The 17,913-nt window shown below is 46.2% G+C and overlaps 1 protein-coding gene across 1 annotated transcript in view; it reads right to left on the reverse strand.

Moving 5' to 3' along the window:
* The window catches only part of LOC138370015 (platelet binding protein GspB-like), a 44,980-nt gene extending 30,197 nt beyond the window's left edge, over positions 1 to 14,783 (reverse strand). The window contains exon 1 of the mRNA XM_069333785.1: positions 14,726 to 14,783. Within this exon, the coding sequence (XP_069189886.1) occupies positions 14,726 to 14,783 (58 nt within the window). The remainder of the gene's footprint in view (positions 1 to 14,725) is intronic.
* Positions 14,784 to 17,913: the final 3,130 nt, after the last annotated feature.

The raw sequence follows: 17,913 nt of genomic DNA on the forward strand, positions 1-17,913 counted from the left end.
TCAGTGAGTTGTGAGCCACTCTATAGCTAAGACAATTAATGTCAGTCCGTCAGCTGGCAAATAAATCATTAGTAAGGTCAGCTTATTCTAAGTAGACGATGTTTTGCGCCCAGTGATGAACTACTAATAAATTTATATATCAGACAAGAGCAAGAATATATGTTGAATTGACAGATTCAATAAAGAGAAGATATATTCACTCTATAAGTGAGAGACGTGCTACAGAGGAGAAAAACTCACTGCAGAAGAGATAGATTCACTGCAGAAGTGATAGATTCACTGCAGAAGTGATAGATTCACTGCAGAAGAGATAGATTCACTGCAGAAGTGATAGATTCACTGCAGAAGTGATAGATTCACTACAGAAGTGATAGATTCACTGCAGAAAAGATAGATTCACTGCAAAATAGATAGATTCACTACAGAAGTGATAGATTCACTGCAGAAGAGATAGATTCACTGCAGAAGTGATAGAGTCACTGCAGAAGTGATAGATTCACTGCAGAAGAGATTGATTCACTGCTGAAGTGATAGATTCACAGCTGAAGTGATAGATTCCCTGCAGAAGTGATAGATTCACTGCAGAAGAGACGCACTACGTTACCATTACCTAACGGACCTCCTAACCTCATAACGTTATTTATTTTAAAGTTTGTTCTTGCTCTGAAACTTTTTCAAGTGAATGGATTTGTTTTTGCGGTGCTTGAAGACAGGTAGATGGGGACAAGTCTTACCTTAAGCAGGTAGATGGGGACAAGTCTTACCTTAAGCAGGTAGATGGGGACAAGTCTTACCTTAAGCAGGTAGATGGGGACAAGTCTTACCTTAAGCTGTGTAAATGACAACACGAGACGAAACTTGGCGAAGTTTTGGAAATTTGAAGTGTTAAGAACTTAGTCAAGTTTTGAGAAGTTAATGAAAGTTGCTTTTGGATCGACTAATCACTAATAAGCAGGCGATGAGTCACAATAACGTGGCTAAAGTAAGTTGACCAGACCACACACTAGAAGGTGAAGGGACGACGACGTTCCGGTCCGTCCTGGACCATTCTCAAGTCAATTGAGAATGGTCCAGGACGGACCGATACGTCGTCGCCCCTTTACCTTCTAGTGTGTGGTCTGGTCAACTAATCACTAATAAATTTGGGTTCACTCAATGCTTCTTTTTCTGCAGAAAACAACATTTACTTGCGGTTTTAAACTTTCTTTTTTGGTCATGGGATGAAGACCACGTATGTACTCAAGCTTCCGTACCTGCTGGCCTGCGTATTGCAACTCCGGGTACTCCATGCAACAACACTTGCACACCTACAACGACTTGAATCCTCTACGAGACAGACTCTTACAACATCTTCACAATGAAGAAAGTCAGTTGAAGTCACAGTTCCACTAAGTATGGAAGAAATAGCTTCATGAACATTACAGCCTTTTGCAAAAACAGCTGCAGAACCGGCACAGTGCTTCTACTACTGATGTATATGATGAGAATTCAGTTATTTTAAGTGATAACGGAGAGAACCATTGAATTTATGTCTGCTACCTACCAAGGTTTGGTGTCTAGTGTGGTTTCTAAAACCAATTGGATCCTTAGATTCTCGCTTTAAGATATCGAGCTTCTCGCTAATTGGCTGATACTTCAACTCTCAATGCTCGAGAGTCTCCTTCAAACGCACATTTTTTTGCCAACAAAAATCATCGACATGTTACAAACCAAATATATCTTAAACCAATTAATATTTGCTGTAGTGTATACTTATGACAGGAAATATATTTGTGTAAATATAGTGACTTGATATATTTACAATCGAGACAATCATGTCACAATCGACTTGATAATGGTCCAGGATGGACTGAACCGTCGTCGTCTCTTCCATTTCTAGTGTGTGGTTTGGTCAACATTTTTCACCCACGTTATTGTGACTCATCATCTGCATACTCTTGTAAAAGTTTAACATGAAAGGAATTCAGACACCCACACAAATATATACACGCATATATAGGGGGGTCTGGTAGTTGACAGGACAGCGCGCAGGACTCGTAATTCTGTGGCCCGCGTTCGATTCCCATACCAAGCAAAAAGAAATGGGCAAAGTTTCTTTCACTCTGAATGCCCCTGTTACCTAGCAGTAAATAGATACCTGGGAGTTAGACAGCTGTTACGGAGCTGCTTCCTGGGGGGGGGTGCTATTAATTTGTCAGTAGTAAGTAACAGTTGATTAACAGTTGAGAGGCAACCCGTAAGAGCAAAGCTCAATCCCCGCAAACACAACTTGGTGAATACAACTAGGTGAATAAATACACACTCACAAACAAACACACACACACACACACACTATGTAGGTGGGTGGTGGCTGAATGGACAGCGCTCTAGACTCGTTTACCTAGGGACTGGGGTTCGATCCCCGGCACCGCCGGAAAAACAAATGGGCAGTTTCCATCACCATAATGCCTCCTGTTATCTAGCAGTAAATAAGTACCTGGGAGTACGTCAGCTGCTACGGGTTGCTTCCTGTGTGTGTGTGTGTGTGTGTGTGTGTGTGTGTGTGTGTGTGTGTGTGTGTGTGTGTGTGTGTGTGTGTGTGTGTGTGTGTGTGTGTGTGTGTGTGTGTGTGTGTGTGTGTGTGTGTGTGTGTGTGTGGAAAAAAAGTAGTAACAGTTGATTGATTGACAGTTGAGAGGCGGCCAAAAGAGCAGAGCTCAACCCCCTCGAGCACAACTAGGAAAATACATCTAGGTGAATACACACACTCATTCCCTTGGGAATGAGTGATCACAGTGTATTGATCTTTGAGTGCCTGGTAGTCTCGCGTACAAAGGACTCGCGTACCGAAAGGGAAATTATGAAGAGATGAGAAAATTCCTAAGGGATGGTGGACTATGTCACCCAGAAGTGTCAGGAGGCAGCAAGCAGGTTTATCCCGGTCAAAAAAAAAAAAAAAACGAGAAGCAAAAGAGGACTCTGTGGTTTAATAGGTCATGTATGGAAGCAAATGAACTGAACAAAAGGGGCGTGGAGGAACTTACAAAATAACAGTACATCAGAAAAAAGATATCAGAGAGGGATACCGACAACCAGGAATGAGTATGTTGGTGTGAAATGAGAAGCAGAGAAAAGAATGAAAATAATATAGCAAATAAAGCCAAGACCGAACCAAAGCTACACCACAGTCACATCATCAGGAAAACAACAGTGAAAGAACAGGTGATGAAACTTGAAACGGGTGAGGACAGGTATACAGAGAATGACAAAGAGGTGTGTGAAGAACTCAACAGGAGATTCCAGGAAGTCTTGACAATAGAACGAGATGAGGTCAATGCGCTAGAAGTGGCAGTACACCATGCAACCTTGGAATGATTCGAAATTACAAGAGATGAAGTAAAGAGGCATCTATATCGGTTGGATTTCGACATGAGAAAGGCTGTTGGTCAGGACGGAATCTCACCATGGGTACTGAAAAAGTGTGCAGAAGCACTTTGCTTACCTCTCCCCATAGTGTATAGTTGGTCACTGGAGATGGGAGACCTACCAGAAGTATGGAAGACGGCCAATGTAGTCCCAATATACAAAAAGGGTGACAGACAAGAGGCACTGAACTATAGGCCAGTGTCCTTAACTTGTATACCATGCAAGGTGATGGGGGAAGATCGTGAGAAAAAACCTGGTAACACATCTGGAGTGAAGGGACTTCGTGATAAACAACCAACATGGGTTCAGGGAGGGTAAATCTTGCCTTACTGGCTTAATAGAATTCTACGATCAAGTGACAACGATTAACCAAGAAAGAGAAGGATGGGGCGGACTACATTTTCTTGGACTGTCGGAAAGCCTTTGACACAGTACCCCACAAGAGGCTGGTACATAAGCTGGAGAAACAGGCAAGAGTAACTGGTAGGGTGCTCCAGTGGATAAGCTCCAGTGCTCCTAAGCAATATGAAGCAGAGTTACAGTGAGGGTGTGACCTTAGACTGGCGTGAAGTCTCCAGTGGAGTCCCACAGAGCTCTATACTCGGACCTATCCTGTTTCTGATATACGTTAATGATCTCCCGGAGGGTATAGACTCATACCTCTCAATGTTTGCTGACGATGCCAAAATTATGAGAAGGTTTAAGACAGTTTTTTTTTTATTATTTTCTACCATAGATGTGGCCACACATTTACAATGCTAAGCAGCATATATACATTTTCTTCTGTCCTCCATGGACAGGGTTAGAGAAATGTTAAACATAAAGTTCCAGGGTTTATTGAACACTCAACCACAGAAGGTGATTCGGTGCTTTTAAACTGCTAAGCTAACCTACATACGTAAATACATAGATACACAGATTTACGTATGCCCTACATAAAGTGTTTGATGTGTCTTTTACATAGTGTCATTAATGTACATTCACAAAGGTGAAATGTAATTCTGATCAGCTTCCATATATACTTTATACCCATACATATACATACACACACACATATACATACATATATACACACACATGCATTCACATACATCTGTCTCATTTACTCTGACAGGGTGAGATAGCTGATAAATAAACTAGTGTGCAATTAAGCACTTAATCACTGAAGGTGATGAAGGTGCTTTTACAAGCTCAGGTTATATAGTTATATCATATATATACATTGAATAAATGATATATTACATGGTCAATCTTGGATACAAGTCCAATATATCATCAAGTGTTCCAGTACTCATATAGTAATTACAGAGTTCAGCATACCTTAGCCCAGGAGGGCGAAAGTCAGTCAGTATGGGACATTCTACAATATAATGTTCAAGAGAGTGCATGTTTTCTCTTTCACAAAGTTGACACATTGTGTACTCGACATTTGGGTTTTGAGAAAGCTGCCAGATACGTCTATATCCCAGGCGTATTCTGGCCACTATAACATCACATTGCCGGGTTCTTGTTCTATTAGTCCCATATGTGAATGCCTCCTCACGATATCTATCATAATATTTAATGCTACAACTTTCAGGTCTTTGTGAATTTGTTAGGTCGGTGAGATTTTCATTAGATATTTCTTTAAGTATTCTCTTTGTCACTGCTAATGAAACACCCATATCAATTTCTACCACTGGTTTTCTGCAGGCTGTCTTAGCAAGCATATCAACAGTGTCATGCCTTGAGATGCCAACATGTGATGGTATCCATAGGAATTTAATCTCAAATCTGTTTTCTTTAGCAGCTAAAACATTCATTCGAATATCACTGACTATTTTCTGGGTGTCACTACTATGTGCGTTCAATGCCAGGAGTGCACTCTGCGAGTCATAGTATATAAGTCCACTGCCTTTGTCTTTTAAAAATTCAGTGGCAAGGTATATGCCTGCAAGTTCGGTTTGAGTTGTACTTGCCAAGTCATTGAGGCGCTTCATTGCTGTATGTACGAGAGAAGATTGTTCAAATATGTTACATGCAAATCCGGTACATCGTCAACCTTCTTCTACAGAGCCGTCGGTATAGCACTGATACACATCGTTACCCATACTCTGAGTACTTTCAGTGATGCTTTTCAGTGTTAAGACAGTGAAGGACAGCTTGAAGCTTCAAGATGTCCTGGACAAACTTATGGAATGGTCCAACAAATGGATGTAAGATTTTAACTCACGCAAATGTAATGCAATGAAGATAGGTGTAGGGAGCAGGAGGGCAGATACAAGTTATCATTTGGGAGATGAAATCTTTAAAGAATCAGAGAGAGAGAGAAAGACCTGGTGGTTGATATCACACCAGACCTGTCCACTGAAGCCCATATCAAGAAGATAACATCAGCGGCATATGCCATGTTGGTCAACATAAGAATGGCCTTTAGAAACTTGTGTAAGGGATCTTTCAGAATTTTATATACCCCATATATCCAACAAATCCTGGAGTATGCTGCTCCAGCATGGAGTCCATATCTAGTCAAGTATATGACTAAACTGGAAAAAAATAACAAAGGTTTGCCACCAGACTAGTACCCGAGCTGAGGGGTATGAGATACGAGGAGAGACTATGGGAATTAAACCTCACGTTGTTGGAAGACAGAAGCGTTAGGGGGGACATAGCATACACCACATACAATATTCTAATAGGAATTGATAAGGTAGATAAAGACCTTATGGACACAGGTGGAAACTGAGTGCCCAAAGGAGCCACTGAGATATTATAAAGAAACTTTTTAGTGTCAGAGTGGTTGACAAATGGAATGTATTAGGAAGTGAGGTGGTGGATGTAGACTCCATACACAGTTTCAGGTGTAGATATGATAGAGCCCAATAGGCTTTGGAACAACTGTCAATCAACTGTACACCAGTTGATTGACAGTTGAGAGGTGGTACCAAAGGCCAGAGCTCAACCCCGCAAGAACATGTAGGTGAGTACAACTAGGTGAACTAGGTGAGTACACACACACACACACACACACACACACACACACACACACACACACACACACACACACACACACACACACACACACACACACACACACACACACACACACACACACACACACACACACACATTCTTTTGACAGGAAATCCTGTCAAGAAAGAGCAAGCTTATGAGACTAGAGGGATACAAGGATTTTTTTTCAGGGGGACATGACGAGGGACGAGAGAAGGAAGGAGGAGACGCGAGGGGAGGGATGGGAGCGGGTGAGTCACAGGACCTGGCGCAGTGTCTGCAGTAACCTCAGAGGGGAGTGACAATCCTCTCACCAGCAAGCCATCATCCCCAGGAAGGAATGTAACAGAAACCTCCCACCATCCCTCCCCACGATCATCCCCCTCCCCCAATCACCTGCACCTCCCCAACCAGTAGAGACCCCTCCCCAGATAATGCTCTCCCTGCTCCCCAACCCCAGCCCCCCCATATTTCGCACCATGCCCTCCTTCTTCCCCACCCCTTTCCACCACCCCCTCCTTCCCTGCCGCCCCACCCCACGTGCCCCTTCCCTCCCCATCCCCGTGATCTCCAAGCTCCTCTTCATTCTCCAAACAATGACCTCCCTCCCCCCTCTTCCACATGCCCCCTCATGCTCCCCCATCCCAAGCAATAATTGACCTGCAACCCTAGACCCCCTCCACTACACCTGCCCACACCCTCCTAGCTTCTTCATACAGGATCCTTCCAACCTCCTCTCACCCCAAATCCCCCATGTCCTACTTCCTAGGACACCCCTTGTCTCCCTACCTCAGCAGAATCAACAACAACTGAGGATGGAATGAAGAGAGTCAGTTTCAAGGTAATATACTCGAACACAGATGGGATTACAAGCAAGGCAAGTGAACTTACGGAAAGAGCAAAAAAATGTGAACCCTGATGTAATTGGACTCACGGAAACCAAACTCTCGGAAATCATAACGAATTCGGTGTTTCCCCAGAACTACACCGTAATAAGGAGAAAGAGGGAAGGAAGGGGAGGTGGCAGAGTGGCTCTACTGATATGGAGGGAGTGGAGTTTCAAGGAGATGGTTATCCCAGGCTGCGAGGGGTTCAGAGACTAAATTACAGGCACCATGACGATAGGAGGACCAGGAGTAGTAGTAGCAATGATATATATAACCCTCTACCAAACGATAGAAGACCCAGGGAGACAGAAACAACATTGCAGTCAATACTATAATTGAGTGAACAGCTACTGCTGCCTGTAGAAATAGATCCCATCTGCTCATCATTGGGAGACTTCAATCACGGAAGGATAAACTGGGAAAATAAGGAACCGCATGGAAGTCAGGAAACGTGGAGAACTAAACTGTTGGAAGTGGCGACAAGAAACATTTTAAGTCAGCATGTTAGAGGACCCACAAGAATGAGCGGCAACGATGAACCAGCGAGACTCCAACTAGTCTTCACTCTGAATGACTCCTATATAAGGGAAAACGGTTTCTAAGCCCCCGAGGGAATGAGCGATGACAGTGTACTGATGTTTGAGTATCTGGTCGATGAAGGGTTAATGTACTCAAGGATGGATCCAGAAAAAAAGGTCGCATTCCGAAAGGGAAACTATGAGGAAATAAGCAAATTCCTAACAGATATAACTTTAGAAACAGAGCTTAGAGGAAAGACAGCCCAAAGCATGATGGATTACATCACACAAAAGTGTAAGGAGGTAGCATACAAGTTCGTCCCAATCCAAAATGAAAGAAATGAAATGGGCTGTAGAGAAACTATAGAAATAACAGGACACTTGAGAGCAGAGAAAGATACCAGAGCGCCAGGAATGAATACGTTAGGGTGAGAAGAAAAGCGGAAGGGCAATATGTAAATGACATAGCAAGCAAGGCGAAGAATTAACCCAAATTGCTTCACAGTCACATCGGCAGAAAAACTACAGTGTAGGAACAGGTAATATAACTGACGATAGGGGCAGACAGAGTCACTATAAACGACAAGAAACGTACGAGGAACTCAATAAGAGATTTCAGGAGGTCTTCACATATGAGCAAGGTTATCTTGAGGTTATCTTGAGATGATTTCGGGTCTTTAGTGTCCCCGCGGCCCGGTCCTCGTCCAGGCCTCCACCCCCAGGAAGCAGCCCGTGACAGCTGACTAACACCCAGGTACCTATTTTACTGCTAGGTAACAGGGGCATAGGGTGAAAGAAACTCTGCCCATTGTTTCTCGCCGGCGCCCGGGATCGAACCCGGGACCACAGGATCACAAGAACAGCGTGCTGTCCGCTCGGCTCAACCGGCAAACCGAGCAAGGAGAAGCTCCAGAGATAAGAGAGGGAATAGTTTACCAGGAACCACCAGAGGAGTTGGAGATTACCAGTGGGGAGGTAAGGAAGCTTTTGCTAGAGATGGACGTGACAAAGGCTATAGGCCCAGATGGAATCACCACCATGGATACTAAAGGAAGGAGCAGAAGCACTGTGCCTACCACTCTCTATAGTGTATAAGAATTCCCTGGTAATAAGTGAACTGCCAAAAATTTGAAGACAGTTAATGTTGTCCCGATATACAAGAAAGGGGATAGACAGGAGGCACTGAACTACAGGCCAGTGTCCCCAACTTGCATACAATGCAAGTTGCATGGAGAAGCAACTGTTGGAGAAGATGGTGCGAAATAAGGTAGTGGAACATCTGAAGCGAAAGAACTTTGTAACACAACATCGACATTGGATCAAGGATGGCAAGTCCTGTCTCACAGGATTAATTGAATTCTACGACCAGGCAACAAAAATCACGCAAGAAAGAAAAGATATTCCTCTGGATAAAGGTGTGCTTAAGCAAAAGAAGACAGCGAGTCACTGGGAGAGGTGAGGTCTCAGATAAGGGAGGCATCACCAGTGGAGTCCCACAGGGTTCAGTCCTTGAACCTATACTGTTTCTGATATATGTAAATGATCTCCCAGAGGATAGACTCGTTCCTCTCATTGTTTTCTGATGATGCAAAAATTTGGAGGATTACGAGTTGATATCACATCAAACCTGTCTCCTGAAGGCCACATCAAGAGAATAACATCTGCGGCGTATGCAAGGCTGCCTAACATCAGAACTGACTTCAGGAACCTGTGTAAAGAATCATTCAGAACCTTGTATACCACATATGTAAGACCAATCCTGGAGTATGCGGCCCCAGCATGGAGCCCGTACTTGTCAAGCACAAGGCGAAGCATGAAAAAGTTCAGAGGTATGCCACCAGGATAGTCCCAGAACGAAGAGGCATGAGTTACTAGGAAAGGCTGCGTGAAATGCACCTCACGACACTGGAAGACAGTGATCAGTAAGGGGAGACATGATCACTACCGTTAAAATTCTCAGAGGAATTAACAAGGTAGATAAAGAAAAACTGATTAATAGGGGTCGTACGCGAACAAGGGGACACAGGTGGAAACTGAGTACCCAAATGAGCCTCAGGGACGTGTAGAAAGAACTTTTTCAGTGTCAGAGTAGTTAACAGATGGAATGCATTAGGCAGTGATGTGGTGGAGGCTGACTCCATACACAGTTTCAAATGTAGATATGACAGAGCCCAGTAGGCTCAGGAATCTGTACACCAGATGATTGACAGTTGAGAGGCGGGACCAAAGAGCCAGAGCTCAACCCCTGCAAGCGCAAATAGGTGAGTACAAATAGGTGAGTACACACAGTTCTTGGAATTCTATGATAAAATAACGAAGATAAGACAGGACAGAGAAGGTTGAGCAGACTGCATATTTCTGGACTGCCAAAAGGCCTTTAAAACAGTACCGTACATGAGACTGCTATTCAAAGTTGAGAGGCAGGCGGGAGTAAGCGGAAAGGCCTTAACATGGGTAAGGAACTACCTTACAGGAAGGAGCCAGAGAGTTACGGTAAGGGGCGAGAAGTCGGACTGGCGAACAGTAACTAGTGGAGTACCTCAAGGATCGGTGCTGGGACCAATTCTATTTCTAATATACGTTAATGACATGTTTACAGGAGTAAAATCCTATATGTCGATGTTGGCGGATGATGCAAAGTTGATGAGAAGAGTTGTGGCAGATGAGGATTGTACGATACTCCAAGAGGACCTGAACAGGTTGCAGAGAAGGTTAGAAACAAGGCTACTGGAGTTCAACACGAGCAAATGTAAAGTTATGGAAATGGGACTAGGTGATAGGAGACCAAAGGGACAGTACACAATGAAGGGGAATTACCTACCTGTGACGATTCGAGAAAGAGACCTGGGGGTGGACGTAACACCTAATCTAACTCCTGAGGCGCATGTAAATAGAATAACGACAACAGCGTACTCTACACTGGCAAAAGTTGGAGCATTATTCAGAAACCTAAGTAAGGAGGCATTTAGGGCGCTTTACATTGCTTATGTGAGGCCAGTCTTGGAGTATGCCGCCCCATCATGTAGTCCCCACCTGAAGAAACACATAAGGAAACTGGAAAAGCTTCAGAAGTTTGCAATAAGACTCGTCCCAGCGTTACGAGGGATGAGGTATGAAAAACGCTTGAAGGAACTGAGCCTTACGACAATAGAAAAAAGAAGGGAGAGGTGGGGGGGGGGCATATGACAGGAAAATATAAAACACTTAAGGAGATTCACAGAGTGAATGCTGACGAAATGTTCACACGGAATAGTAACAGAACGAGGACACATGGGTGGAAGCTGGAAAATCAGATGAGTCACAGAGATATTAGGAAGTTTTCTTTTAGCGTGAGAGTAGTGAAAAAATGGAATGCACTTAGGGAGCAGGTTGTGTAAGCAAATTTTATTCATAATTTTAAAACTAGGTATGATAGGGAAATAGGACCGGATTCATTGCTGTAAACAACCGATGGCTAGAAAGTCGGGATCCAAGAGTCAATGCTCGATCCTGAAAAGCACTAATAGGTGAGTACATACAGGCACACACATGTCCGTTTGACACTTATCATGAACCTAACGAAACAAACGAAGTAAAGAATCAGGCACCAAGGCACCTCTTTCACCACCACACTAATAAAATCAACCAAAGTCACGGGCTTGGCTGCCCAAACCAGAGAGCATCAGGAACAAGACTCTGGAGCAGATGGAACACTGTAGAGGGCACGATCGTCAGGACACGAGTCATTAACTGCTCGCCCAGGTTCACTCACCAGATGATCTTCGGGAAGGAAGAGATGGAAGCCTGCTTACACGAGTGAAAGAAATCCTCTTCTTCTGGGCCCATCATGTACAACCTGTCCTCCTACAACCTGCCCTCCAACAACCTGTCCTCCTACAACCTGTCCTCCTTCAACCTGTCCTCCTACAACCTGTCCTCCTACAACCTGTCCTCCTAAAACCTGTCCTCCAACAACCTGTCCTCCTACAACCTGTCCTCCTTCAACCTGTCCTCCTACAACCTGTCCTCCTTCAACCTGTCCTCCTACAACCTGTCCTCCTACAACCTGTCCTCCCAAAACCTGTCCTTCTACAACCTGTTCTACGACCTGTCCTCCTACAATCTGTCCTTCTACAACCTGTCCTCCTACAACCTGTCCTTCAACAACCTGTTCTACAACCTGTCCTCCTGCAACCTGTCCTCCTACAACCTGTCCTCAAACAACCTGTCCTTCTACAACCTGTCCTCCTACAACCTGCCTTCCTACAACCTGTCCTCCTACAACCTGTCCTCTTACAACCTGTCCTCCTACAACCTGTCCTCCAACAACCTGTCCTCCTACAACCTGTCCTCCTACAACCTGTCCTCCTACAACCTGTGCTCCTACAACCTGTGCTCGTACAACCTGTCATCCTACAACGTGTTCTCCGACAACCTGTCATCCTACAACCTGTCCATCTACAACCTGTCCTCCAACAACCTGTCCTCCTACAACCTGTCTTCCTACAACCTGTCCTTCTACAACCTCTCCCCTACAACCTGTCCTCCTACAACCTGTCCTTCTACAACCTGTCCTCCTACAACCTGTGTTCCTAACACCTGTGCTCCTACAACCTGTCCTTCTACAACCTGTCCTCCTACAACCTGTCCTTCAACAACCTGTCCTCCAACAGTCTGCCCTCCTACAACCTGTCCTCCTACAACCTGTCCTCCAACAACCTGTCCCCCTATAACCTGTCCTCCTACAACCTGTCCTCCAACAACCTGTCTTCCTACAACCTGTCCTCCTACAACCTGTCCTCCTACAACCTGTCCTCCAACAACCTGTCCTCCTACAACCTGTCCTCCTACAACCTATCCTCCTACAACTTGTCTTCCTATAACCTGTCCTTCAACAACCTGTCCTCCAACAACCTGTCCTCCTACAACCTGTCCTCCTTCAACCTGTAATCCAACAACCTGTCCTCCTACAACCTGACCTCCTACAACCTGTCGAGCTACAACCTGTCCTCCAACAACCTGTCTTCCTACAACCTGTCCTTCTACAACATGTCCTCCTACAACCTGTCCTCCAACAACCTGTCCTCGTACAACCTGTTCTCCTACAACCTGTCCTTCTACAACCTGTGCTCCTACAACTTGTGATCCTACAAGCTGTCATCCTACAAAGTGTTCTCCGACAACCTGTCATCATACAACCTCTCCATCTACAACCTGTCCTCCAACAACCTGTCCATTTACAACCTGTCTTCCTACAACCTGTCCTTCTACAACTTCTCCCCCTACAACCTGTCCTCATACAACCTGTCCTCCTACAACCTGTCCTCCTAAAACCTATGCTCCTACAACCTGTGCTCCTACAACCTGTCCTCCTATAACATGTCCTTCAACAACCTGTCCTCCAACAACCTGCCCTCCTTCAACCTGTCCTCCTACAACGTGACCTCCTACAACCTGTATTCCAACAACCTGTCCCCCTATAACCTGTCCTCCTACAATCTGTCCTCCTACAACAAGTGCTCCTACAACCTGTCCTCCTACAACGTCTCATCCTACAATCTGTCCTCCTACAACACGTGCTCCTACAACCTGTCCTCCTACTACGTCTCATCCTACAACATGTCCTCCGACAACCTGTCCTCCTACAACCTGTCCTCCTACAACCTGTGCTCCTACAACCTGTGCTCCTACAACCTGTCATCCTACAACGTGTTCTCCGACAACCTGTCATCCTACAACCTGTCCATCTACAACCTGTCCTCCAACAACCTGTCCTATTACAACCTGTCTTTCTAAAACCTGTCCTTCTACAACCTCTCCCCCTACAACCTGTCCTCCTACAACCTGTCCTTCTACAACCTGTCCTCCTACAACCTGTGCTCCCAACACCTGTGCTCCTACAACCTCTCCTCCTACAACCTGTCTTCCTATAACCTGTCCTCCAACAACCTGTCCTCCAACAACCTGTCCTCCTACAACCTGTCCTCCTTCAACCTGTCCTCCAACAACCTGTCCTCCTACAACCTGTCCTCCTACAACCTGTCGAACTACAACCTGTCCTCCAACAACCTGTCTTCCTACAACCTGTCCTCCTACAACCTGTCCTCCAACAACCTGTCCTCCTAAAAACTGTTCTCCTACAAACTGTCCTCCTACAACCTGTGCTCCTACAACCTGTGCTCCTACAACCTGTCATCCTACAACATGTTCTCCGACAACCTGTCATCCTACAACCTCTCCATCTACAACCTGTCCTCCAACAACCTGTCCTCCTACAACCTGTCTTCCTACAACCTGTCCTTCTACAACTTCTCCCCCCTACAACCTGTCCTCATACAACCTGTCCTCATACAACCTGTCCTCCTACAACCTGTGCTCCTACATCCTGTGCTCCTACAACCTGTGCACCTACAACCTGTCCTCCTACAACCTGTCCTTCAACAACCTGTCCTCCAACAACCTGCCCTCTTTCAACCTGTCCTCCTACAACCTGTCCTCCTACAACCTGTCCTCCAACAACCTGTCCCCCTATAACCTGTCCTCCTACAATCTGTCCTCCTACAACACGTGCTCCTACAACCTGTCCTCCTACAACGTCTCCTCCTACAATCTGTCCTCCTACAACACGTGCTCCTACAACCTGTCCTCCTACAACGTCTCATCCTACAACGTGTCCTCCGACAACCTGTCATCATGAAACCTGTTCATCTACAACCTGTCCTCCTAAAACCTGTCCTCCTACAACCTGTTCTCCTACAACCTGCCCTCCAACAACCTGTCCTCCTACAACCTGTCCTCCAACAACATGTCTTCCTACAACCTGTCCTCCTATATCCTGTCCTCCTACAACCTGTCCTCCAACATCCTGTCCTCCTACAACCTGTCCTCAAACAACCTGTCCTCCTACAACCTGTCCTCCAACAACCTGTCCACCAACAACCTGACCTCCTACAACCTGTCCTCCATCAACCTGTCCTTCTACAACCTGTCCTTCTACAACCATGTCCTCCAAAAACCTGTCTTCCTACAACCTGTCGTCCTGCAACTTGTCCTCCTACAACCTGTCCTCCAACAACCTGTCCTCCAAAAACCTGTCCTCCTACAACCTTTCCTCCTACAACCTGTCCTCCAACAACCTGTCCTCCTACAACCTGTCCTCCTACAACCTGTCGAACTACAACCTGTCCTCCAACAACCTGTCTTCCTACAACCTGTCCTTCTACAACATGTCCTCCTACAACCTGTCCTCCAACAACCTGTCTTCCTACAACCTGTCCTCCTACAACCTGTCCTCCTACAACCTGTCCTCCAACAACCTTTCCTCCAACAACCTGTCCTCCTACAACCTATCCTCCTACAACCTGTCCTCCTACAACCTGTCCTCCAACAACCTGTCCTCCTACAACCTGTCTTCCTATAACCTGTCCTCCAACAACCTGTCTTCCTACAACCTGTCCTTCTGCAACATGTCCTCCTACAACCTGTCCTCCAACAACCTGTCCTCCTACAACCTGTCTTCCTACAACCTGTCCTTCTACAATCTGTCCCCCTAAAACCTGTCCTCCTACAACCTGTCCTAGTACAACCTTTGCTCCTACAACCTGTCCTCCAACAACCTGTCCTCCAACAACCTGTCCTCCTACAACCTGTCCTACAACCTGTCCTCCTACAACTTGTCCTCCAACAACCTCTCCTCCTACAACCTCTTCTCCTACAACCTGTGCTCCTACAACCTGTCCTCCTACAACCTGTCCTCCAACAACCTGTCCTCCTATAACCTGTCCTCCTACAACCTGTCCTGCTACAACCTGCACTCCAACAACCTGCCCTCCAACAACCTGTCCTCCTTCAACCTGTCCTCCTAAAACCTGTCCTCCAACATCCTGTACTCTAACAACCTGTCCTCTTACAACCTGTTTTCTTACAACCTGTCCTCCTACAACCTGTCCTCCTACAACCTGTCCTCAAACAACCTGTCCCCCTACCACCTGTCCTCCTACAACCTGTCCTCCTACAACCTGTTCTCCTACAACCTGTCCTCCTACAACCTGTCCTCCAACAACCTGTCTTCCTACAACCTGTCCTCCTACATCCTGTCCTCGTACAACCTGTCCTCCAACATCCTGTCCTCCTACAACCTGTCCTCCTACAACCTGGCCTCCTACAACCCGTCCTCCAACAACCTGTCCTCAAACAACCTGTCCACCTACAACCTGTCCTCCAACAACCTGTCCTCCAACAACCTGACCTCCTACAACCTGTCCTCCACAAACCTGTCCTTCTACAACCTGTCCTTCTACAACCCTGTCGTCCAAAAACCTGTCTTCCTACAACCTGTCGTCCTACAACCTGTCCTCCTACCACCTGTCCTCCAACAACCTGTCCTCCAACAACCTGTCCTCCTACAGCCTGTCCTCCTACAACCAGTCCTCCAACAACCTGTCCTCCTACAACCTTTCCTCCTACAACCTGTCGAACTACAACCTGTCCTCCAACAACCTGTCCTCCTACACCCTGTCCTCCTACAACCTGTCCTCCTACAACCTGTGCTCCTACAACCTGTGCTCCTACAACCTGTCATCCTACAACGTGTTCTCCGACAACCTGTCATCCTACAACCTCTCCATCTACAACCTGTCCACCAACAACCTGTCTTCCTACAACCTGTCCTCCTACAACCTGTCCTTCTACAACCTCTCCTCCAACAACCTGTCCTCCTACAACCTGTCCTCCAACAACCTGTCCTCCAATAACCTGTCCTCCTACAACCTGTCTTCCTATAACCTGTCCTCCAACAACCTTTCCTCCAACAACCTGTCCTCCTACAACCTGTCCTCCTTCAACCTGTGCTCCAACAACCTGTCCTCCTACAACCTGTCGAACTATAACCTGTGCTCCTACAACCTGTCATCCTACAACGTGTCCTCCGACAACTTGTCATACTACAACCTGTCCATCTACAACCTGTCCTCCTACAACCTGTCCTCCTACAACCTGTCTTCCTACAACCTGTCCTTCTATAACCTTTCCCCCCTACAACCTGTCCTCCTACAACCTGTCCTCCTACAACCTGTCTTCCAACAACCTGTGCTCCTGCAACCTGTGCTCCTACAACCTGTCCTCCTATAACCTGTCATCCTACAACCTGTCCTCCAACAACCTGTCCTCCTTCAACCTGTCCTCCTACAACCTGTCCTTCTACAACCTGTCTTCCAACAACCTGTCCTCCTACAACCTGTCCTCCTACAACCTGTCCTCCTACAACATGTTCTCTTACAACCTGTGCTCCTACAACCTCTCATCCTACAAAGTGTCCTCCGACAACCTGTCATCCTACAACCTGTCCATCTAAAACCTGTCCTCCTACAACCTGTCCTCCTACAACCTGTCTTCCTACAACCTGTCCTTCTACAACCTCTCCCCCTACAACCTGTCCTCCTACAACCTGTCCTCCTACAACCTGTCCTCCTACAACCTGTGCTCCTAACACCTGTGCTCCTACAACCTGTTCTCCTACAACCTGTCCTTCAACAACCTGTCCTCCAACAACCTGCCCTCCTGCAACCTGTCCAACTATAACCAGTCCTCCTACAACCTGTCCTCCAACAACCTGTCCCCCTATAACCTGTCCTCCTACAACCTGTCCTCCAACAACCTGTCGTCCAACCACCTGTCCTCCTACAACCTGTCCTCCTACAACCTATCCTCCTACAACCTGTCCTCCTACAACCTGTCCTCCAACAACCTGTCCTCCTACAACCTGTCTTCCTATAACCTGTCCTCCAACAACCTTTCCTCCAACAACCTGTCCTCCTACAACCTGTCCTCCTTCAACCTGTCCTCCAACAACCTGTCCTCCTACAACCTGTCCTCCTACAACCTGTCGAACTACAACCTCTCCTCCAACAACCTGTCTTCCTACAACCTGTCCTTCTACAACATGTCCTCCTACAACCTGTCCTCCAACAACCTGTCCTCCTACAACCTGTCCTCCTACAACCTGTCCTCCAACAACCTGTCCTCCTACAACCTGTCCTCCTACAACCTGTCCTCCTACAACCTGTGCTCCTACAACCTGGGCTCCTACAACCTGTCATCCTACAACGTGTTCTCCGACAACCTGTCATCCTACA

Source organism: Procambarus clarkii, chromosome 30 (genome assembly GCF_040958095.1).
Source record: "Procambarus clarkii isolate CNS0578487 chromosome 30, FALCON_Pclarkii_2.0, whole genome shotgun sequence".
Classification (NCBI taxonomy): domain Eukaryota; kingdom Metazoa; phylum Arthropoda; class Malacostraca; order Decapoda; family Cambaridae; genus Procambarus; species Procambarus clarkii.